Raw genomic sequence first — 25,043 nt, forward strand, 5'->3', positions numbered from 1 at the left:
CCCCCCCCCCAATGTCATGACGTAAAGCAAGACCATCTCAACTGTTTCTATGGGCTCTATCTTTAATAATTTGTTAGGACAAATTGCTTCTCTTAACTAGAGGATTACAAGACAGCAAAAATAAAAACACCTCTCGACAGGCAAAATTTTGTTTTGTAGACCCTAAGTAGTCTGTGTTCCTTCTTCCTAAACTTCAACACCAATTAACAGCAAATATTTGTAACTTGAAAAGAAAAAGAGTCAATTCACTATTTTCATGAAATGTTATACTTGAGCACTAAATGAACACATTAATTCAGTGAGACATTCTTGAAGAGATGGGTAAGTACAAGTTGGCAAACTGTTTATCTTTTAAATTAAACCACCGAAAATGAAATATACTACTCTGCACTGTGCTAGCTTTAACCTTCATGCTGAGTTTCAGGTAACCCAGACATTTCATACTACAGAACTTGAAGATGAAGTGTTTGCTATAAAGTATTTGTCATATAAAAGCCAACCATTTCCTACTGACATTTCTCTTCTCTTAGATAGTGATATGACAAAAAAATGGAAATTAAGAAGAACTGAATGCTCTTTTCTAAGTGCTGTATACATAAAACATCAACTGCAGTCTTTTCCAGTAGAAAACCCAGAGGATCTGGATTCCAAATCTGAAATACTCTGTAGTCCCCCTTAGTGTGCAGGTGACAGTGTCAGCAAAGAGGTGTGCTGTGACTAGAAATCTTAATAATTGTGCCAAGTGTGAAATTGTTTTTATTTCTATCTGTATGGTACTTCAATTAAGTTACCGATTTGAAAACTAGATTGTATTAATTTAATCTCAATGGCTATTTAAAGCTCATACTTCTTTGAGAATTGAACTTTCCAGTTATGAAGTAACATGGTGAACTTAGAGGACAAAGTTTCTTTTATGGCTTTAGAATGCCATAAAAAACAGTGTTACAGAATTAATGCATATGGCTGTAAGATTAATTTGAGTTCCTTTCCTGATCTGAACATAACACAAAAGGATCCCTTTCTTTTCAACCATATGACAGCACAAGCATGTCTGTCAAATTTATATTAGCTACAGTTTTTCGTAAAACCCACAAGGCGAAATAGTATATGAAAATAACTCAATATACTAGTTAAGTCCACTAAGAGGGTTGAAAACTAAAATCTACTCACTTTGAAAATCAAGAATAATATACAGTTTAAGCACCTATATTACATCATCCAAAAATCAAATAAAGTAAGCATTAATGAAAGCAATCCTTAACTTCAAATTTTTAATATACAACTTAAGGATTTATATTTCCAAAGCTTTTCTCCTTTAATAAATATATTCCCATTCTGAAACATCAGAAAGTCATAATATTCTACTAATTCTACTTGAAGACATCAGTTATCAAAGCACAGTGCTAAAAAAATTATTTAGCCAACTGCCCCAAAGGCATTAGCTAGTAGTTTTGCTTTCTTCTCTGCTAAGTCACAGCTCCTTATGACAGTATGACTTTGAAAAACTAATCTGATGAAGTACAGTTTCTATGACCTACTCAACCACATAAAGTACAAAAGCACATATATCTGTACTTCTGATTTCAATGCAAGTCAAACACATATTTAAATTTTAGGATGGTCTGAAGTGCTTTGCTGAATCAAGACAGAAAAACATACAAGCCTAAAATGAAATTACTTCCTTCCCTAAGATTCTTTCTGAATCATCCTCTTTTAAGCATTCCATATTTCTCCTGTTACTGTCTATGTACTAGTTAAACAGGAATTGTTATACTTCCTATTTTAAAACACGTATTTCAAACACTACCAGTACATTGACGATTACAATCACATTTGCTATCATGGCAACAAAATTTACATTGGGACGTATGCATGGAACTTGTGAATTAATTCCTTTAAACCACGAACATGATTTTCCATGTCAGTCTACAATTACTGGTAGCGTTTTTATTAATGTGATGGTCTAGGATATTTATTGGAATGGTAGTGAAGTTGGAAAAAGTATGAACACAGGCCCTTCTCCAGATCTGAAAGATGCAGGAAGTTTCATTCCGTGTTTCTGTCAGTCCTGAATGCTCATCTGTGAGTCAACAGTATCTCACAGTTTCACTACATCACAATAGCAAAATATATACCATGTTAACGTGTGTATAAAACTATGTAATGTACTGTGTAAAGTAGTGAGCATCAGACAATAAAAACTGAATTTTGAACTCATATTGTGTTGTAAATGTGACTGATTATTGCAAACACACAGGTCAGGTCTTGAGGAGGCAGAAATCCTCTATTGAATATGTCAATAGCCTTTAAAAGAAAATTACGTAGCATCATGCTCTCTGAAAAATACTAGCAAAGCAAGTGGGTTTTTTTTCCCAGCTATCTCATCAAATCATTCATCTCTGTCCTCAGCCCAACCCAGTAGCAGCTACCCCACTCTTTCCCGCAGAAAAATACTTGCACAAAAGTTAACAAGAAATTTAAACACCAGAACTGTATCTTAGATACTTGCAAATATAAAAGCACTTCATGCCACAGAGACAGTAAAAACAAGTTAACAAGAGGAAGCAGAGGATCCAGTACTGGAATCTTCATGGAAATGCTTTGGTCTGGCGACCTCTGTCCCTAACCCAGAAAGGTTCCCCTCAGGGGAACCTCAAGGACAGCTTACCACTCAACCACAAACTCTGAAACATAATAGAGAACAGCACTGCCTCCTTGACCTATGCATGATGAAAAGGCTTACAGCCTTTTCCCTTGCTTCTTTCTGCCAAACTCGGGGGGGGCTTCCTTAAAAAACCTTAATTCCTCTCATGCTCCTCCTCCTCTTATTCCTTTCCAAGGCGTTTAGTACCTCCACCATCTGGTCTAAAAAGCAGCTTTAAAAGGGTAGCTGTCTCTGAATAGACAGGTCCTGCTGGCCCAAAATGGCAGATCAACTTTCTACAGTAAGGAAGCACATAACACGGGTTACACATCAATGGCATAATGTGAAACCCTTAAGAGCAAAAATATTAAAATTCAAACTCTAATTTGAATGGCTTCAAATTACTTCACATATATACATATACACACACACGCACAGAGCCAGACAACTCCTTACTTGATAAACTTTTAAAAAACAATAAACATTATAAGCATAAGACACAAGCTATATTCTGTTTTCTTTAATTTGCAGTAAAATCTTTACCTTCTATACCTTTTGATCCTAACATAGTTATCCTCCAGACCGCCTTAAACTCTCCTCTGTCTTCAGCAACAGGCAAACAGACCAGACACTGATAAAAAAGCAGCTATACTGGCAGAAAAAAGTCCCTGGTGAATAGAACTTGCAGAATTACAAGATACATTACAGAAGCCAACTTCATATATATCCTAAATGCTGTCTTTGATGTCATATGCCTGCACATGTGTGGATACATATATGTACAAATAGATCTTTTAAGATACATACATATAATATTTACAAGCTTTTAAAGTAATTACATACACAAAATAATCCACAATTTAGCTTCATCACCGACAGGCAAGAGGGACATATTTACTTTATTGAACTAACATTTGGGCATGAAACAAACTATGGCTAGAGAAACAGCTCACAGACTGCAGTTGCATGGGCTAAAAATGATGATGCTGCCCTCAACATTTTCTCCTAGACAGAAAACTTACTTTAGATTTCTGTATTGTTCCTCCTATGCAGTTGAGGAGTCATGGCAAAGTCACTCTCTTCTAATCTCAGAAAAGTGCTGTGTATTCTTTCCATATGGGGTATCCAATGGTTTAAAGGAAAGCAAAGGATATCAAGCAGTCAAGTCAGCACTCAGTGGAAAGCTACCTTATTCAATTTCTACACACTTAGACAATCACTGAATACACATCTTCAGTGGAAGCAAAGAACCATTTCTATTTTGATATGTCCTCTATTAGGACAATACCCTTGAAGAGGATACTTATTTAGATGTTTACTCAGTTACTAAAGTCCATTCTTTAATTGCTTCAGTCTGCCCAATGCAGAAGTAGCAACTGAGATAGATTTTAAGGACATTGCAATATTCAAAAAATTAGAATAATAGGTCCAGTAAATACTCACATATTACTACTTAACACTAGTCTGAAAGCAACATTTCAAGAAGTGAGAAACCAACACAGCACAAAGGTTCAGAAGCTAAATGTAAGGGCTCATCTTAAATGAAAAAAATTAAGCTATATTTCTATGCAGGAGCATACAGGGATCCCTCTGGAATCGAGTATTACGATCGTGTGAAGCTTCTCTTCATGAGCTTCACATAACTCAGCACACTCTAGACCTAGAGTGTGCTGGCTAATGGAACCAAACCAGTCCTTTGGACGTTAGGAACCTGACAGGAAGGCAGTAGTCACAAAGACTTAAACTGTGATAATGGAAGTATGAATTCAAAAGATCCAAAGCACCTGAAGGCTACCTAGAAGGCAAAAATCTATTTCATGCAAGAAAACCATAGTTTGAAATTGCAAGTCTTGTTATATACACCTACATATAAAATATTTAGCAAACCACAAACCAGGCTGATACATGGGGAGCATTTGTAAGTTTTAAATAAAATGATCTGCAGTTTAAAAAAGAAGTACAAAAATATACAATGAGTATATGACATTTCTCTTATACATACAACAAAAGAGAACGAATATGTTTCATGTTTTCACTCAATCAAAACATTGATAAACTGAAGGAAGAACACTTATTCTTGCAAGGACTACTGATAAAGATTTTGACAACTATTCGCTACCAGCACTGAAAAATCATTAGTAGAAAATATACAGCATGGGGACTAGCATATATGAAACTTAATACATGGAGTCTTGCAAGCATTATTGTTCTATTTTCCTTCAGTAACTAAATTATCTGTTCTGACTTGATTCAAAGCAACATTTATGTATCAAATTATTCTTTTCATTGCTTTACATTAGTTCTAACTTACTACATTCAAATGTTTAAACTTATACACTGAAAATAACGTTACCAGCCTGAAAGGCAAATACACACTGTTCTTTGTAATTGAAAAAAGGTTACTTGTCCAAACCAGTATTCTTTTCTCTTCCCTGTTCATTTCCTACTAATTGGTTTTCTGTATATTAGATTTACGTTTCCTCAAGCATTAAAGATAGTTTCTAATCGTATATACATAATTTGTTGAAAGATCATGTACATGAACTGTTAAGATAAATTGTCCCAACTTTAGGCAAACAAGTGAAAGGCAAAAATACATTAAAAACATAATAATTTGAATTAATATAAATATTAGATTCTCTTATCTATTGTTTTACAATTATTAAACATTTTCAAATTTCACTGCTAGTTGATGACAATATATATGCAATAATACTTGATTTTCTCAGGTTTTAAAATCCTTATTCAGCTGAAACTCTGCTTTCTTTTTGCATTTTCCCTGTGTCAAACTTTGCAACTTTGCATTTGAACCTGATCTCCCTGATTTCTATTGCAGTAAACAGGAAAATTATGCAGGAAAATTAATAGTTCTCCATAGGTTTTTTCTACATTACTCTCTTCTAGTCAAGTTCCCTCCTCAAAGGTCCAATATTTTGCATAGCAAAACAGTGGATAGTATTTTGTGACTCTGCAGTAGTGGTTCTAGGTCATTCTGTAGAACATGGTGTCCTCTTGTAGTCTTGGAGGTTCCCTCAATCTGAGACATATAACTGAACACCAGATTTAGTGCTGGTATCAAGGGAGGTATCAATAACAGCAAAACCCTCTTTCAATGCCACTAACATTTAGAATAAGCATGTCACCTTCATTAGCCTCACAGTACCAAACACAGTATATTAAAAATATGCAATAAATAACATCATTCAGGTACAGACCTGAAGGATATAAAAGCACACAACACCATTTCCAAAAAGTTGTAAAATAGTTATTTTTAGCCATTTACACATGGAGGACTACGTTTTACCAATATGTTACTTGGGCATCCAATAACACTGAGGATTTGTAAAGAATATGAAAAACATAGATTAACATGAACTGAATAGAGATACTTCGGTTAGCAGAATTTAGCTACCGAAACTGCTCTCTAGGCACTGATTTAAGATTGTATTGATTAATGTGGAAACGGGAAAGCAGCTGCAATTCTATTAAAAACAGTGTAACTAATATCGGAGAGAAAAAATTTCTGTTGAAATCTAACAGCATATCTAAAAGGGTAGCCACTAAAGTTAAAAATGCAGTATTGAAAAAAGTAGTATTGACAGTATCTCTTCTAATGTTTATTACCAAACATTTTAATGTGTAACATCCTGCACAAATCCCTCATCCTAAACTGAAAGTTCTACAGAATTCCAAGACAGACATTCCCACATGAATTAATTAATTTTACACTGAATTTTTAAACCTTACAATTACTTCAACTTGTTCTGTCATGGAAAGGAGGGCTATCTCAAGGCCATGAACCCATCTCAGTCAGTCACACGGTGCAATGTTTTCCAAGAGGCTACTTCTTCTGCTGGATCTACAGGGTAATTGTTCCTGAAGCACAATCCACCATACAGCACAAAACCATGCAATATGCCTAAATGCCATACATCCTATGACACGGTATAGAAAACAGCACCACCAAAAGGACAAAAATTTGCCTACACAATGTGCTGTGGAAATAAGCTCATGTGATAGAGGTAAGCTCTTGCAAAGCTGATGTGAAAGCACCACTTTGGGACTTGCAAGCTGTTTACAGCAGGTAGCCAGAAGTATAATCACTAATCAGTTCTGATTATATAACTGGATTGTGTCTCATCATAGGAGTCTTTCAGGAGTGCAAGAGATGGCAGCCACTTCTTACTGTAAAGAAAAGATACTTTTCCTGAGATCTGATATGACAGAAAGTGATTGTGGGTTTATGCATGATTAAGGTAGAATTTTGGCCCAAAGCTAAAGCATTGAAAGAATAAGCGATGCAAAATTTTTAACGAGTTGCTCAACTGATAATTTTGTATGCATCAATTGTGCAACTGAAGTTGGAATTCAATTAGTATTTAAAGTTATTAAGGATGAAAGACTATCAAAAAAAGCTTAAAAGAAGGCTTTTGTAATTAATTGAAGTGGCTGATACTCCAGCACTTCAAAGAAGGAGAATTAGTTATGTAACAAAGAAGAAAATACATTGTTTCTATTACAAAACTATCCACTAAAAATGAAATTAAAAATGCATGATCTTCTAATATATGAAAAAAAGCAGAAAAGCTCTCATAAGTACTTTCATTTACTAGGTTAGTAAGCAATGAACAACCACATTAACTCTGGACTTTATGCCAAGCAGAGAGACCTACAGATTTCATTGATAAATTCCAGATATATTTATATCACTACCACTTACTCTAGATTGTGTGCATTACTACTCATTTCATATCACATGTGCCAAGTTTACCTACTCATTTTTACAGAACACTTGGGAAATCATTTGAAGTCAGTCAGAGTTACTATCTTTAAACATTCACAATCCACATTCAATGACATCTGAGTGCCATTAAGGAATTTATAAATATGATTTTTTTTTCTATTTGTTTTTTAACTTTTATATTCTTCATACAAATTAGCAATGATGATTTTTCTATCATAGACAAAGTTGCAATAGATATAATTAGCATGATTCTGGCATTTTAGTGATACATGTATTAATGTGATCTTAGGCCAAATAGAATGTCATGAAGATCTTGGAGTATTTTAGTCATTATGTCAGCTTTCTTTTGATGACTACACTGATCACTATGGTTGATGCTTCTTAGATATTTGATACAGGAACTCAGTGATTCTAAGGAAAAAAAAACCAAAACAAAAAAAAAAAGAAGGAGAAAATCCCTTATAAAAGCTAACAAATTTGATTAACATTAGGAATGCAGATTTAAGCACCCAGTGGTTTAGTATAGATGTTTTCAGTCATGAGCATGATTTAAATCTCAAATATTTTACTTGTGATAGTGAAACAATTTTTTCACATCATTGCTACACTGTAAAGAACTACTTTGATTACTTCTCTACTCAATTCTTACTGGATTTGTGATGTATATTGCAATGTGTATTTAAACTCTTGAACATTTTAAAGGTTTGGTGATTAAGGATTAAACTACACGATACTACATATTTACTACATACATACTACAATATTTACTGTATTTGTTGCAAAATCCCTATATGATAGGAAAACACAGAAATTCCCATTTTAAAATGGGACAGCTAAGACACAAAGACACAGATTATTGGAATTAAGCATCCAAATGCCTTTAAAAAGTTGGTTCAAAGAACTTACAACAATTGGTAAAGAGCACAGGAAATTTAAGGAATTTAGACTGATACTTTTTAAAATTTACAGGAATATTTAATGAATTACCAGTGTTCATTGCTGACATTTATTGAAAAGAATGGAGTAGAGATTACATTTTACATATACAGCTGTCCAGTACAGTTTGGGGGGTTTTATGCATTTGTCTACTGTGTATGTCATCAATATTTCATTTAGTAAAAATGTTTAAGTTTTCTTTCCATTGAGTGGAAAAATCAATGCATTAACTACATTATCAGTCAATCTGCAGCTGATGAGGGCAAAGTCTGTATAAAAGTAGCAGGTGTAAAAAATATTTATGATAGTCATCTCTTTTTTTGTATGCGTGAATAAGAAAGGTTTTTTCCCCAACTCTTACTGATACTATTAGTTCTTTTAAGTACCTTGTTCCCAATGGCCTTTTTCGGTGGAAAGTTAAAAGTCCTCACTTGCTGGTATTTATTCTGTAATTTATGATGCAAGCTTCTGAACTCCGCATATCTTCGATAAACATTCCATTCATCATCCTTTATCCTAATATAGACCTGGAAAATACAGACATGGAAGGAAATAAATGAAAGACAAACCATTGAACTAATATATCACCTTCACTCTTTAAGGCTTCATGGCTTAACACCTTCCCATTCATGATGCAATGGTACCAGAAGTTCCAGGATCACTTATCCATAGATACATCTCTGACTGTACATTTGCTGTTTCTGTTGTATGGGTCATTAATCTTATTCTCTCCATTCTTCTCTCTCCTTCTCCTTTTCTCTCTTTTTATTACATTAATCAAAACAAACATAGCTTGCTCATTTTAATGTGACTCTGGGGCAACCATGGTAGCACTTTTTGTTACAACGGTTTCCAGCATAGTTTACTAGCCAGTGATGAAAGGAAAAAATAATTTAATATCACTATAAAATTGATTTCTATGTACTCAACACAGTTTTTCAACTTTGTAAATTAGCTTTGTAGCATCAGAATTGCAAAACATAATTTTATCCAAAGTATGAAACTTAATTTACTTTTTAAGAAAAATTTACATTGAAAACTAAACTAGAAATTTTATTGTTTGGAAAATAAACACAGTTCATTCTTTCTGCTTGTATAGGACATTAAGTATAATTTAACACAGCTGTAGTTTTTGTGATTCTGTTTTTGTTTGCCACTCAATTATTTCATGAGCATATTACCAATTACAAGCTAAATATTCACATTCTCTAGGAAAATTTCATGCAGAAGTGAAATATACTTACAGAAAGCTGAGATTTCATTCATTACTAGGGAATAACCTTTCCTCTACAGAAATGAACCCACAGTTTCAAGGAGTGCTGAAATAGCACAAGTCAGAAACTATAATCCAAGCATCAAAACTCAAGATCCAGTGACCTTTTCCTTAGCTGCTTCTATAGAATCTGTAGCTCATTCATTCTCGTGTGTGTGTTAATAACCTCAGTATTTTGCATCACAAATTAAGCTGAAATAGTACTGATAACAGTGCACTGCCTTGCTTCTCTAACAAAACCCAGTAATTTAGTAAGTTGTCAGGCAAGTTCAGGAGAATGCTTACATAAAAAAGCAACACCAACAACCATCGCACAAAGAGCGGGCAGTAACAACTGTATTTTTGAGAATACTAGGAAAAAATGAAATTTGGATTTTGATGTGGCCAATTCCAACACTGAATTGTAGCTTTTCCTGATGACTGAAACATTAACATGGTCCTTCTCCTCTAGATTTGCCAAGTCCTTAGAAAAAACAAAATTTTACTAAGGCCTCATGGTATTTCAGAGATCCAGTGATGTCAAGTGAATGTCTTCTCCCACAAAAGCAGCTTATGCAGCCTACCTTTGGTTTGGTCCTTAAGTCCTCTTATCTCTACTGACACCTAAGTTTCTCACATTTATAGGAGGCTTCTGCCTTGCAACAAAATACAATGTACCATGCAGATACCATGCAACTTCTGCCAAATTATAATATTTCGCTGCAGAAAAAATTCATGTATTCATAATATTGGATTCTATTGAATAACAAGCATATTTCTTGGTTACTATTGTACTTCATCACGTTTCATGATGATGACAAAAAATACTATAATTCCAAAATTAGCATGTCTAAGAATACAAGAGATTCAGAGTGTTGTGGGAATTACAAATGTGTATGTGTCGTGGTTTAACCCCAGCCAGCAACTAAGCACTATGCAGCTGCTCACTCACTCCCCACCCACCCAGTGGGATGGGGGAGAGAATAGAAAAAAAGTAAAACTTGTGGGTTGAGACAAGAATGGTTTAATAGAACAGAAAGGAAGAAACTAATAATGATAGTAATAACACTAATAACATGACAATAGCAATAATAAAAAGGATTGGAATATAAAAAAAAAGTGATGCACAATGCAATTGCTCACCACTCGTTGACTGATGCCCAGTTAGTTCCCGAGCAGCGATCCCCCCCCCCCAAGGCCAACTCCCCCCACTTTATATACTGAGCATGACATCACATGGTGTGGAATACCACTTTGGCCAGTTTGAGTCAGCGGTCCTGGCTGTGTCCTGTGCCAACTTCTTGTGCCCCTCCAGCCTTCTTGCTGGCTGGGCACGAGAAGCTGAAAAATCCTGGACTTGTTGCTAAGTAATGTTTAGACTAACTGAAAACATCAGTGTGTTATCAACATTCTTCTCATACTGAACCCAAACCATAACACTATACCAGCTACTAGGAAGAAAATTAACTCTATCCCAGCTGAAACCAGGATAGTATGTAAACAAAAATTCAACTAGTTTTGGTAACAAGAATTTAAATAGTGTAACGATGGAACCTCTCTAAGTCTGCAAGAAGTATTTGGATTTCTTTTTCATTTTGAAAATACAGCCAGGATAAAGATAATTAAACACCTACAGGACCATCTGTTTTAACAATTCAGTACACCTCTGAAGGAAAATGAAGGCAAATATGAAATTCAAGTATTTTGCATAATTTCAATACAATTCATTTAATGTAGTAAAAACTATATCAAATACTCTTTATTCAACCCAGCTCTAACCTCTCTCCCTGCCTATTCTCACTTCAACCAGGATATCATTTGAAATTTTTTATACATTCCCAAGATTCATGTTTCAGCTTCTCTATGGGAGGTGGGGATAACAAAAAAGCTTAAATTATTTTTAACCAAGTTATTTAATATGGAAAACCTAATTCAACTAAGCAGTTATCTTTGCACATGTGATTTGGTGAATCATGCAGTTCAATATTACCTGTTAAGCTGTAACCCATAGTTAACTAATTAAGGAATCCAGTAAACTGTAATTCAAATTTTTAAGGACTGCAAAAATGTAATTAATTTCTTAGATAAAACTGTTAAAGAATTTCTTCCTGTTCTTCTATGTACATAGATATTGATTTCTTTTAGACAGTAAGAAATGAAAATGCAACATTTGGAGCCCTGTGCCATATTGAATTTATTGACATATAATAGAGTATGAAAGGCATATTAAAGTTCATGATGTCGTACACATTTAAAGCTTTATTATCTCAACAGGGAATACTATTCACAAGCCAAGGTATTTCACGACCCTTAATGTAAATTCAGTTGGGAAATCAGACAAAGTAAATCCTAAATATAAAACTGCTTGTATACACTTATTCTAGTCTAGTAATATGAGGCATACAGTTATCCTCATTTAAATCAAACACAGACCATACAACTTAAGCACAGGAATAAGAGGGAACAATTATCTTTGTAGGCAAAATTTTTAAATAATACCAAATCAAACAACTTGAGATGCATGGTTTGAAATTGTCTTAAATGTCATTAGGACTATTCCCATCATCTTCAATGTATCTGCAATTTCATTCGCAGTCTTTTAATAGGAAATCAATGAAATCTGTAGCTGCCAAATATACTTCGTGCATGTCTGTCCCAAATTATCATGCTGCACCGTAGAGCGACACTACTTTCTACTACTGAAAATACCTTAACATATGACATATAATTACAGGACAGTATTTTAAGATCATGTTATAGAAAGTTGAAAGGATTACTTTTAGGCTCATTCTCTGATCAATTTAAAAATCAATTCCAAATCACTACACCTCCTTTCAAATGCCCATGTCTTCCTGAAACCATCCACTTCCTAACCTAATTAAGTAATTTTCAAGGTAATGAGAATTTACAGACCAAATCAAAACCACTGTTAGAATGCTTATTTGATTGTAGACAAAAGATTTTACTTCAATATTCTCTTGTATATCAAAAATGTTTTAAGTAGCTTTTGCCTGTAATTTAGGAGCACTTTCCAATTGGGTCTCCTGTGTAACGATTGGTTGGTAACCTTTTTGTAGCTATGATTTACAGGAGCTTAAAGAAAACTTTCAGCTAATAAGTATATATAATGAATTAATCTGTTATTTTCTCATAACAAACATGTTTGAAGTCAAAGATTTGAAGAGAAATAGCAAAAACAGTAGTAATTTAGTATTTTGTTTTTCAGCCAACTACCTGCTAACTTAATATTACTGAAATGCTGAAAAACTTCTGAGAACCAATTTGAAAGCACTAGTTTAATGATTGTATGCTGAAATGAATGAACTCTATGCCCACGGTACTGGTTTTGAACCAAAAGTTTCTTTAAGAGGTTAAGGAATCTTTAAGCAGTTCTGAGTCAGAAATGCTGTTAACAAATCCTTGTAACAGACTAGTAACTATTGACATAGTTCATCACTCCTTATGTAAAAAAGCCTGAGCAGGACAAGGGCCAAAATTCCAACTCGCTCCAGTTCCTACCTTCACAGATTAAATGCCTATAATCAACACTCGTTCTTCAGGTCTGCAAAAGTCTAAAGTGGGTGTTTTTCTTTTTGGATGCATAATATAGATTGGTATATTTAGGATTCACTTTTTGGCTCTCTCTCAAGCACTCTAGGTAGAAAGAGATACTGAATGGCATATTAGATAGTCTTCTGTTGCAATGACATTCATGGTTATAGAAATACCAGATTAAGCATCAGAAAGGAACTTCCCTAAACCAAGCTACTCCTGAATCTTCCCCACAAATATGGCTCACATTTCCTGGTAGGAAGATCTGAATACATAATGAAAAAATGAATTCTAGCCATAGAACTCTGTGGATGGGAGCTCCACAAATACAAACCTGCTCAAGTTAAAGTCCCCACGAGTCCATGTCCCATTCCAGAGGCAAGAAAATTGCCAGAAGGGGAGAGAATAATGCTAATGGAAGGTGAGCAGTGAAACTCTACTAAACCACATATAAAATTCAACGGCACAAGATGCAAGAGAACTTGGAACATTTCAGCAGCAGAACACTTCAAATGACATAACGAATACTGAGAAAGTTTGTAAAGAATCAGTCCTATGCTAGTCCAGGTCATAGTTTTTCTTATAAGCATGAAAAAGAAAAAAAAGATGAGCAGTATAGGGAATGCAAAAGAGACTGATCTAGACTAAGGAAGCTACTGTGGCATTTGCCACATAACTAAGCATTATCGGAGGCGGGGGGGGAACAACTATTAATTCTGCATTACTGTATTTCTACTGTATTAGTCTATTTCTAACTTCCCTTCCCTCACTAATGAAAAAGGGTTTTCTGGAGATCCTCTTGTTTGTTACTTACGCCTTTCAAATCAATGCCCAAGCATGTGACAAGAAAAATTAGCAACTGGTTTGGTAGAGACAACCCAATCAGTATGAACACAAAAACACAACATGCAAATCAGCACCATTACTTTTTAAATGTTAACTCAGCTAGGCTTGACTGGTGAAAGTTTTCTTGACATCAAGAAATGTTTTTAAATGACACTTTAAATAATTTTGGAGTACCATTGGTCCATAGTTTTACCTTCAGTACTTCAGTATTCAGTACAGCAAGAAAAAGGAAGTAGATGTGAACTAGTAGAGATGGTTTAATTTTTTGCTAGAGTTTCATGCTTGGTAAAGAAGGTATAAAATGTTTCTGTAAGATGAGAATACTTGCTTCAGATAAAGGAATATCTGCTTAGATAGAACAGATTAAGATAAAAAAGGATGAGAAGATTAATAATCAAACCTGCTCATGCTAACAGAACACATATCTTAAGAGGCATATTGCTAGTACTCAGCAGGATAAACCAATGAATGAATGACAGTTCTTAAATGGATTTTATGCATCTTCTCAGACTGGCAATTTGAACGTTGGGGGGGATGGGAGACGAGATTGTACAGGGAGGGAGATGTTATGTGCTTAAGTTTGCCTTTTTTCCCGCAGACAGCACAAAGTAAGCTTGGAACAAATAAAAAATTACATAGAACAGACTGGTCCTCCAACTACCTATGTTGACGCACCTGTTCTAAGACTTTGTTGGGTTAGAAAAGCCAAGAAAAACCATGCAAGGAGATGATATGGATGAAGTTCAAACTGCAAGCATTTCAGCTTTTCCCCTTCTTACAGCCAGAATCTACCAACAAAATCTTGCATCTCCTTTACCTTTTGCCCTCGAAATAGTCAATTTAAATACTTATATATTGTGTTATATAATCATAAAACAATCATAATTTCATGCCAGGTCCAAACTGCAACACTTGCAATGTCCCCAAATTATCTTCTGAACTACTAAAATTATCTTCTAAAATACTTTAATCTTACTGTGATCCACGTTATCTTTTACCAATCTTAAAGATAAGGGTAACTTAATTTTTTATTCTTACAAAAAGTAATCTACTAAACAGCATAAAGACATACTCTTCTGCTACAACTACAGAGAGGGAACATCAAGCACAAGATGGAAATGTCCATTTCAGAATTACTGATGGAGAGCTGGTAGTAAGAGGAGACAAGATCTCATCTGCATTAAAAGTTCTCCTCAACTGCCTAACCCAGTTTATCATTTTCACTGCCTCCGCTGTAAGTTTCCCATTAAAAAAACATGAACGTGCCTCACCCCCCACCAAACCAAACCAAAACCCCCTTTTTAAGAATGTCTGTTAAATTTCTTCATGATAAAAAGGGGAGAAGAAACTGAATGGAAACAATTTCAGTGCTCTGAACCATAGAGCAAAACTTGTTAACATCAATAAAAGCTGTCTACTGATTCTCTACATTTACTGAGTTTGGTGTTATAGACATTATAGAAGCCTGGAATATTCATTGCAACAACTCCCAAATAATCATTAATTTAACATTTGCTTAAACAAATCTTACAACCCGCAATATTTCCATAAAACAAAACTGCCAGTACTTTTGTAGAGTATTGCTAACGTAATCTACGAAAAAGGACTGCATAGTCTTTCTGTGGAAAGAAGAAAATGCATTCATTTTAACCAGAGATGCAGACATGTTCTGGGATGAGCTTCTCTAACTACTACTTGTTCTGTTTCTCAAATACTGTTTTATGATGATAATAAAGTTTTAAAAATTCTTAAAACTAACTCAACTTTAATGTACATCTTAATTATTCAGGAACACTAAATTAAAAAAAGATTTTGATCAAAATTTACAATTTAAGAAATAACAGTTTTCAGGGGATTAGAACTACCTTTTTCTTCCTATTTCATAGTGTGCTTTTCTGAGATGAGTGATGTATTTCAATCTATTTAGGAAGCTTTTATCAAAACTATTACTGCACTCAAAACATATAGAAGTAAAAGGTATGAATCCAAAGGGGAAGTGTATAGCAAAAAGGAAGAACCAGTTACATTTTTTTACTTTACTTGGGGACAATGGGATTCTGTTTAGAATATAAATTCAAGCTGAATTCTCCAGTTACCTTCGAAGTGTGAGAAATGAATACAAATGCAAGTTATATTTTGACACAGCTGCAGGACTGCATTTATGGTTAAGTTCCCACTTTGAAAATGATCCAATTTAAGAATTTCTGCATAGTGAAAAACAAACGGAACAATGAAACTTTTCAGCTGTGGTATGAGCAGCTTTTTGTGTGCCTTTCTACATACAGAGACATAACAGGAATTAAAGTGAACAAGTTTTTATCTCAATAAGACCATTTTATCCACTTGCACAAAGACTACAAATACTATATTTTGTTATGTTAGATCTTCAACTTTTTGCTATTTAGTTCATAAAAATGAACAATACAGTGGCAAATATGTGAGAGAATGCACGCCATAAACCTTAAAAACAGCCAGTATTGCTCTGCTAAACAGAAAAATGTCATGCACTTCAGGCCTATCCATTCAATTACATGCATGCAGAATTATGCTCACTGTGTTTCTGTAGTTACAGTTCTGTTTCTATTCACCAAAACAGCACTAAAGTGACTGGGCACTAAAGAACAAAAGCAGCATGCCTACGCTTTTGCTGGATGGAATCAATATCTTTTTTTAATACAAATCAAATCAGCACAGAAGATTTCCCTCAATAACATAATTAGCTCATTTTTACAGCAAAATATTACTCATAATACCCCAAAATAATTAACACCATTTCACAAACATGCACTTTGAACTGAGACAGTCATTGCAACGCATGACAACCACTGCAGTGAAAGAAGGTTCTGCAGAGGAGAATAGAGGTAAAATGACAGAACTGCTGGCTTTTTCTCCAGATAAAATATCTTGGGTGCTCTGGCCAGGGAAAGGAGGATCTCATCAATCAGTCTGTAAATAAGATAACTATTATTTATTCTATCTTTACTGGACATAAATTGTTTTCTTCTTTCTGTAGTCAGTATGTAATAATTTGAAAATCAAAATTCTGCTTTTATTTTCCTACTATGTTTTGCATCCAGGTTAGCATTTCTATAAGCACATCAATGTGTTAAGTTGGATTAGTGTCTTAGTTTCAGCTAGGATAGAGTTAGTTGTCTTCCTAGTAGCTGGTACAGTGCTATGTTTTGAGTTCAGTATGAGAAGAATGTTGATAACACTGATGTTTTCAGTTGTTGCTCAGTAATGTTTAGTCTCAAGTCAAGGATTTTTCAGCTTTTCAGCGAGAAAGCTGGAGGGGCACAAGAAGTTGGCACAGGACACAGCCAGGGCACCTGACCCAAACTGGCCAATGGGGTATTCCATACCATGGGACGTCCCATCTAGCATAGGAACGGGGAAGTGGGGGCGGGGAATCGCCGCTCGGGGACTAGCTGGGTGTTGGTCCGCGGGTGGTGAGCAATTGCACTGCGCATCATTTGTACATTCCAATCCTTTCGTTATTGCTGTTGTAATTTTGTTAGTGTTATCATTATCAGTTCCTTCTTCTCTGTTCTATTAAACCATTCTTATCTCAACCCACAAGTTTCACTTCTTTTCCTGATTTTCTCCCCCATCCCACTGGGTGAGGGGGGAGTGAGTGAGTGGCTGCGTGGTGCTTAGTTGCTGGCTGGGGGTAAACCACGACAATTACGGTTTCCTTTAGTAAAATAAATAATTATAAAAGTTTCCAAGGACTGATCTCATCTTTGTATACTCCCTCCACCCCAGCTATTTAAAATTTTTTCTCCTTTACCTACTCTTATGCTTCTCTGACACATCCTCAGGTCCCATTACGGAAAAAGTGGGATACTCAACCTTTTGGGCTTATGCACCCTCAAACCACTCTCTTTCAGAATGCCATGAGCCCTATCTTTCTCTCATATTCTCCCAACCATTCCAGGCCATTTTCTTCTCTACTTGCCCTGAGCTGCTCTGAGATGGAATATCATTAGAACGTTATTTCTTGCTCCTTTTTGCCTGCTTAGTGCTGCAGCTGCTAAAGTAATCCAATTCCTCATACATCAGGGAAATGACATTCAACTTTGAGTTTAATTTTTGCAATTTGTTGCCTAATTTTCAACTATTTTAACTGTCAATCCATTGTCTTCCATTGTTAAGACTTAGTATTTCATCAAAGGTAGAAGCCTATGCTGGCTCACATATAAATTAAAGGTCAACAGTCACATCTGGCAGAACCCAGACTGTGCTTTCACTGTTTCATCTCTCACCCAAAGAATTTGCTGGGCACCTCCCCCTCAAAGACACTTGAGTATCAGATACTGTTCTCCTCCACCTCTTTTATGTTGCATTTCTGTGAAAAGTCTTCCCTCTGTTTAAACAGCAGCATTCAGGTACCGTGAATAGTCCCTTCGTATGAAGGTATACTGCTCTTCCTTCAGAGAGGAAGTGGAGAGGAAAAACAGAACAACATTTAAAGGAATATAAAAAAATATTATGAGAAAAAGATATCAGTCAATATTAAACAGTAGGACTTAAAAGAGTCAAAGGATTAAAATATTGTAAGAAAAGAATGTTTATTGATGATAAGGGGGGGGCTATTCATATGCAAATAACAACAGTCTTGTCCAATTAGCATGTTTATCCTCAATCTTATTTACTTACTTAGATGTTTACTGCTCTGCAAACAAGGCAGATTTGCCAGCAGCCATTTAAATATTGATATCACTTTAAGAATCACAAAATCTCGGTTTCATTATTTTAAGTGTCAGCCATTGATAATTATAGCAACAAAAGGCATGACCAATGGCATTTGCTGTACACTTCACAGGAAAGTAGTATCCATATGTACGCAGAAAATAACAAGGTACTCTACAGTTGAGAAATATGATAAAATAATATTATTGCAATAATCACCTTGCTTCACAGGCAGTAAAGAAACTGCAACTAACTATCACCATCTAGAGGTAAAAGGTAAATGCAAAAATTTGGTTTTAGTCTGATCTGGATTCTGTCTTTATCCCTGTGAATATACTAGACAAGAAATTATTTTCTAATGGTAGGCTGACTGAGCAGCATCTGCCTCACAAAAGAGATGGGCATCAAACTGCACAGATCACAAATAGCAGTCATCAGAAAGCAACTAGTTAACTAGAGAAGACAGGACGTTTATAAGAGAAGAGTAGACTTTTGCCAGCATAACCCTGATTTTACAAAACTGCCTAATATTTAAATTATCTGTTTAAAGGACTAGGCTTTCTTAACTATTAACTTTGTAAAAAATGTATTTGTTTCTGCATATGTGGCTAGGTCCTTTAATGCTTATAAACTACTCAGTTTACCACTTACTAATAGCCATCACAAACTTTGTAAGAGAATAAACCTCTGAAGCTTCTTTTGGACTCAAAGTGGATAACTGTAATTGTTCTGATGTCTTGCTAGAAGATATTGTTATGATAATCTAGTCTGAACTCATCACAGCCCAGATGATTTCATCCAGTAATGTCTAAATAATCCTTAGTATTTGTTGATTCATAATAAGGACATCAACTGGTCATCTAATTAATCTTTCTACTCAGGTGCAAAATTAATTATACTAGTAATCTGTCAGCACTAATGAATGGCAAGACAGTAGTTGAGATATAAACCTGAAGCAAAACAAAGCTGAGCAAGTATAAAGGGAAGGGATATGCTTCTGAAAACATTAGATTGAGCTTGCCACACATAGAAGATAAACTTTAGTGGAAGGAAAGAGATTTCCTAATCATACCTATTATTTCCATTTTAGGACTAAATTAGTCATTCTTAGCATAGCACTACAAGGGCAACTCATGTTTAGTTAATCCTACACCATGACCTCCAAGTTTCTTCCACTGTACTATTACTGCAAGGTATACTGATTTCAACAGTTCAGAAAATTCTTTGGTGAATTATGAAATGTATTTTATTCACTACACTTGACCATGAACAAAAGGTACAGTGATATTTATCCAGAAAAGTTGCCTATCTTCCAAAATATTGCTATCCGGGGATTTCCTGAGAAAGAAGTCACGTTTCTGTGTTTGGATTGATTTTTCCTCAATTTAGTTAGCACAATTATTTTCTAGACCCATGTAAACTTTCAATATTCACAAGCTCTGTGGCAAGATGTCTTGCACCCCAATTATATGTTGGGAAAACCACTGTCACGCACTTGTTTTGAAACTGCAAGCTAGTAGTTTCAATGGATGCTCCACTTGCATTTTGAAACAGTTAAAAATCTCTCCATGTCTTTCATGATTTGAAAGATTGCTATCATATTCTCCTCTCAGTTGTCTTGCAGCCTGAGAATTTCTAATACACTCCTCAAATCAAAAAGCTTCATTTTTCACCTGTATTCTTTCCAGTTCTGATACATTTCTTTGGAGAGGACTAGAACTGCACACAGACAAGCCAGAGATTATACATAGCATAACAGAGCTTTCTGGTTTTCTATCCCTTTCCTAATGATTTCTAACAACTTTGTGTTTAGATCTCCCTAAACCCTTTTAAAAATTGTGTCAGATTAGCCACTTCAAAATCTTCTATTTATCAGCCAGTTTTCAGCTATTTCACCCTTGAATTCCTGGTGAACTGCATGTGGAGATTTATACTTTATTTGTTCAATAAGATCTTCTGCTATTTCATTTAAAACAGACAATCTGCTAATTCTCCACAAGGAATGATCCAGAATGGGAATACTCCATAACAACTCCATGGTAAACTAGATTTTAAAATATGCATTTTTCTGTTACTGTTTTATGTTCTGAGACCTCCTTCTTCTGCTTGAGTATTTGTCCCACTGACTTTAGCAAGTGGCCTCTTCCTGACACGTACAAAAGAGACCATTAGATTTTATGCCTTCTGAAAGTTGTAAAAGGCCTGTAACACTGTATTTCTACTTTTTTTCCTCCAGAATGTGTACATTCTTCTATTTTTCTTTGGAGATTACTTAAATTCTTTATTTTTTAAACTGTATTTCTTTACTTCTAATAAATTTCCTTGTTCTGCTGCTTAGTCATTCTTTTCTTGTTTTTCTTTTCTCTTTTTTAAAAGTAGGATATGCATTTCCTCTGAGCAGTATCCAAGTTTTTAAATAGTCTCCTCACTATGCCTGCAAACCATCTTAGATGTCCCTTTTAGTTTTTTCAACCAGCTTCATTTTTTCCTCATTTTCTTTTTTATAGTTAAATATTACAGTAGTGAATTTTTGCTTTTATTGTTCCTTTTACAACAGAGTTTAAATTAATTAATTTTAGTTTATTTAAATTCCTATTCTGTTCCCAAACACCTGCTCTTCTTTAGATGTAAACCTTCCTCTACTTCTCAGTTTATAAATATTATGATCTTCAAGTGCCAGTAAGAGTCCTGCATTTAAAATCATCCCTCTGAAAACTCCCTTTATTCCAGAAACATATCCAAATCCTGATGAATTCAATTTCTTTATTTTTCCAACGTTCTCTTCATTCATGCAGCAAAATACTAGATCTCCAGTTGTCTGAAATCTCCATACCCTCCTTTACGCTGTATCACTGAAAACCAAATGGAACACCACCTTCCACACCATGGCTTAGTAGCCCATCTAGAAGTATCAAGTCTTCCCATCTTTCAGTCCCATGTGATACCCTAGGGAATGACAAAATTGAACTCCCCAACACTTACAGCCACCTCTTCTCAGTAGGGATATTTGTCATCAGAGGACTATTCACAGTACAAGAGAAAACAAAGCCCTAAACAGCTAATTAATGTTAAAAGCCCTGTATCACAACGTTTATTTTTTCTCTTTATTTATTATAGTCACTATTTGTTTACTGTAGTCATCTGAAAGCTCATCAATTATTGTGAAATGGTGATATTTCAGAAAACAAGTGAAAAAATATTTCTTAATTGAACTTAGTAACTGCACTTAAGTGCACATCCAATTCTAAATAGCTTTTTCACTAAAATTTATACAGCATCTAATTGTTCTAACAGCCACAGTTGAATGATATAAGTCTATGGCTCTTAGTTTTTAAGGCAGTATTAGATAGTGCTAAGCTGTGAGCAGCGATTAATCTGCTCACAACTGTCCCCTTGAACTCAGTCATTCAAACTGAGAATAAAATTTGGCTATGTTTCTAGACCTTGTTTTTAAATTCTTGAGATTCATAACCAGTAAATTCTGCCAGTTAAATATTACTGCAAGAGTACAGTGTAACTCTACAGAGGTCTGACTAAAATTTCCACATTTAACAGGATTCATTAGAAAACGTTGCTTGATTTCAGAGTCCACAACCTGATTTTTGAGCTTGTCCAGAATCCATAATCCTTAACAGAAATTAAAGAAAATACTTGATGTTTGAAACTATGCGACAAGTATGCTGGAGCTGGAAACTTTTGCTTCTATATTCACTGAAGAATAAGATCTGGGGTTTTTTTAAGGATGGAAGATGTACTGATTTTGAACATGACATCTGAAACATACCGAAATATTAATATGACACAAAAAGAAATGCTTTGAAATGCCCTTCAAAACAGCATTACAAATCTGCATCACATTAAAAAAAAAAATTAAAAAATGAGCACTATAACAAAACTCCTGCTGGAGTCCATTCTTATCCTGTCCAGGTCAGGCCCTTCTGATATGCAAATTAACATGTCATTCATTTCTTTTCCTGGTTTAAGAAGAACAAATGCAAAATTGGCATTGATTTTGAAGAGGCACAGCTACCCAGATTTATTTCTCCTAATTCTTATATTCTTAAGAAGTATTTACAAGTCCACAAAAAAAGATGACAGATACTGTGGAACTGATAGGTTCATACTTTTCCAAACTATTTGAGGTGCTCTGCAGTTCTTTCCACCTTCTTTTGGTCATTTGCAAGACACATGATAAATACACAGTAGTTTTATTTTCTGCTAGAAAATATGCATTTATGAGCAAAAAGGGACAGAAGAGGCACAACAATTCTAAAGTGCATCAACCATAAATGTGACAGCAAGTCTCCACTGGCACGCTGTCTTCTTCTCTCCATCAACTGAAATGCTCCAGAGATACACAACTTCAAATCAGCAAAGGTTAACAAGGTGGCTCATAACAGGAGGGGAAAGGAGGACAATCTCTTTAGCTTTCTAATAACAGAAAATGCAGAACAAATCAAGCAATGTTAGAAACACATTTACATGAACTGCATTTGGAAAAGCAATGATCAAGGTCCGTGCCCTTTTGTAACATCTTCATTTGGCAGCAACATCTTACCTTAATAGTATTACACATACAATCTACTTTTCAGGCAGGCTAAGCATCTTAAGGCTAATTTCCAATACAGTCATAAGTATTTAGCATATCTAAAAATTATGCTTACCCAAACCCAAAGTTTCAAACTTTGCCTGTTCCAAATGGCACATTTTAACTTTCTCCAAAGCTCATTTCACATCTTTTTCTCAGAATTAACCAGCACAACCAAGAGTCAGTTTTTACATCTCAAGTTACGGTTACTCAAGTACTCGCAGAGAAATCTGAACTCCAAAAGATGTTGGTAATGATCTCAACAATATGAATATTCTGCAATATTGCTACTTTCCTTTACATTGATATACTACAAGCAATTTCTCATGTAGCTGATACCAAGAGTTATACATGCATTTTAATTTTCTGCCATTGGAGAAATAAATGATAAAGCAGCAAAAATAATGTTTATTATGAATAAGAGGACTCTCAGAAATGAGCTTAGTCATTTATCCTAATTGTCACTCCCAGTCCTTGCCTGTTCATTACATACTGGTAGCCTGTTAAATATCCTCTTCCACAATTTCAACACTGAATCAAATCCCCTGTAATCAGGAGCACATGTTTTGGCAGAGATTTAACAAGATAAATGCACAGTGCTGTTATTGAGGCTATTCTGAAGTTTTAAAAATTAATGCTTTCCTGGTAGCTATAAAATGCAGAATATATATTCAGCAAGCACATAACTACATATTTGATCAGAGATGTGGCAATCACTTCAAGTGTTTCATCATAGTGCTATGCTACAGAGTGTATGTCTATTTAGGAAAATTTCTTTTTTTCACATGCACAGTGGCAGAAAACAAAGTTATTTGCTGACAGATACTCTTCCCAGTCAACTCCTGTTACTGAGATCAAAAACTGGTAGGAATGCCATTAATGTATTCTTCAATAAGGAAAGGTCTCAGTAGGTACCAAGATCAAAGTTTAGTAAGAATTATAGAAGTTTTATGTCACTTCTAAAGGTAATTCTTGCTCACTTTTTTTTTTTAAAGATTAAAAGACAAATTTGAGCAAATATACAATTGTTCACCAGAGGAAGCGTATGATATTCTGTGCTGTTCTGTAATGAAAGACAAACTAGCCTGACAACCGACATTCTATGTCTATTCTAGATAGACGCTTCTAACTTTCCACATTACGTATGTCCTGTAAATTGCTAGTGTGAATAGATAATGAATAGAGCATATTCAAAAGAACTTGTACATTTTTCAAATACATATACCAATAAACAGAATTTTGCACAGTATGAGTATATATTGTAGACATAAAGAACTTAATAAAATTCTCAAAAGTGTCTTCTTGTAAAGCTAGAATTTTCAATCTTTTTAGAATCTTGCAATGATATTTTGCTTCCTTTTTTCCTCTTCTCAAGAGGCTTAGCCTTCAGTCACAAGTTGTTTGTTTTCCACTGATGATGAGTAATGGATGAAGTCTGTTAAAATCCACTCTGTACCAACACAACATATTTTCTAAAAAGCCATGCCAATGATAAATAGAAGTAAGGTGCAAAAGCACAATAAAACCCCCTAAATTTTTTTCAAGTCACTGTAGTAGGGCCTTAACCAGAGCAAACTGAGAGCAACATCTAACCCTCTACTCACCTCAGCAGATTTTGGATAAAGCCCTGAACCTCTTATAAATTGGGAAGTTTAGTTTATCTCAATATTTTTCCTATTGAAAAAGAACGTGCAGAACATCTATAGCATATATGAATTCTGCATACTTTCCAAGCTTTCATGATGCCATTTGCATAGTCATGTACCATCAAACTGCATAAAAAGTTTTG

The 25,043-nt window shown here is 34.8% G+C and overlaps 1 protein-coding gene across 7 annotated transcripts in view; it reads right to left on the reverse strand.

Moving 5' to 3' along the window:
* The window catches only part of SNX29 (sorting nexin 29), a 142,280-nt gene that overhangs the window by 45,671 nt on the left and 71,566 nt on the right, over positions 1-25,043 (reverse strand). For 4 of the 7 annotated variants that reach the window (XR_775088.1, XM_010578486.1, XM_010578485.1 and 1 more), the window contains exon 19: positions 8,711-8,851. Coding sequence is in view for 4 of the 7 variants with exons in the window: in XM_010578486.1 (XP_010576788.1) it covers positions 8,711-8,851 (141 nt within the window). In the remaining 3 variants the exon portion in view is untranslated. Of the gene's footprint in view, positions 1-7,725; positions 7,800-8,710; positions 8,852-25,043 lie in introns of those variants that run through there. The other 3 variants (XR_775090.1, XR_775089.1, XM_010578488.1) reach the window with 2 other exon arrangements.

The sequence above is a fragment of the Haliaeetus leucocephalus genome, unplaced genomic scaffold (genome assembly GCF_000737465.1).
Source record: "Haliaeetus leucocephalus isolate CR32 unplaced genomic scaffold, Haliaeetus_leucocephalus-4.0 Scaffold636, whole genome shotgun sequence".
Classification (NCBI taxonomy): Eukaryota; Metazoa; Chordata; class Aves; order Accipitriformes; family Accipitridae; genus Haliaeetus; species Haliaeetus leucocephalus.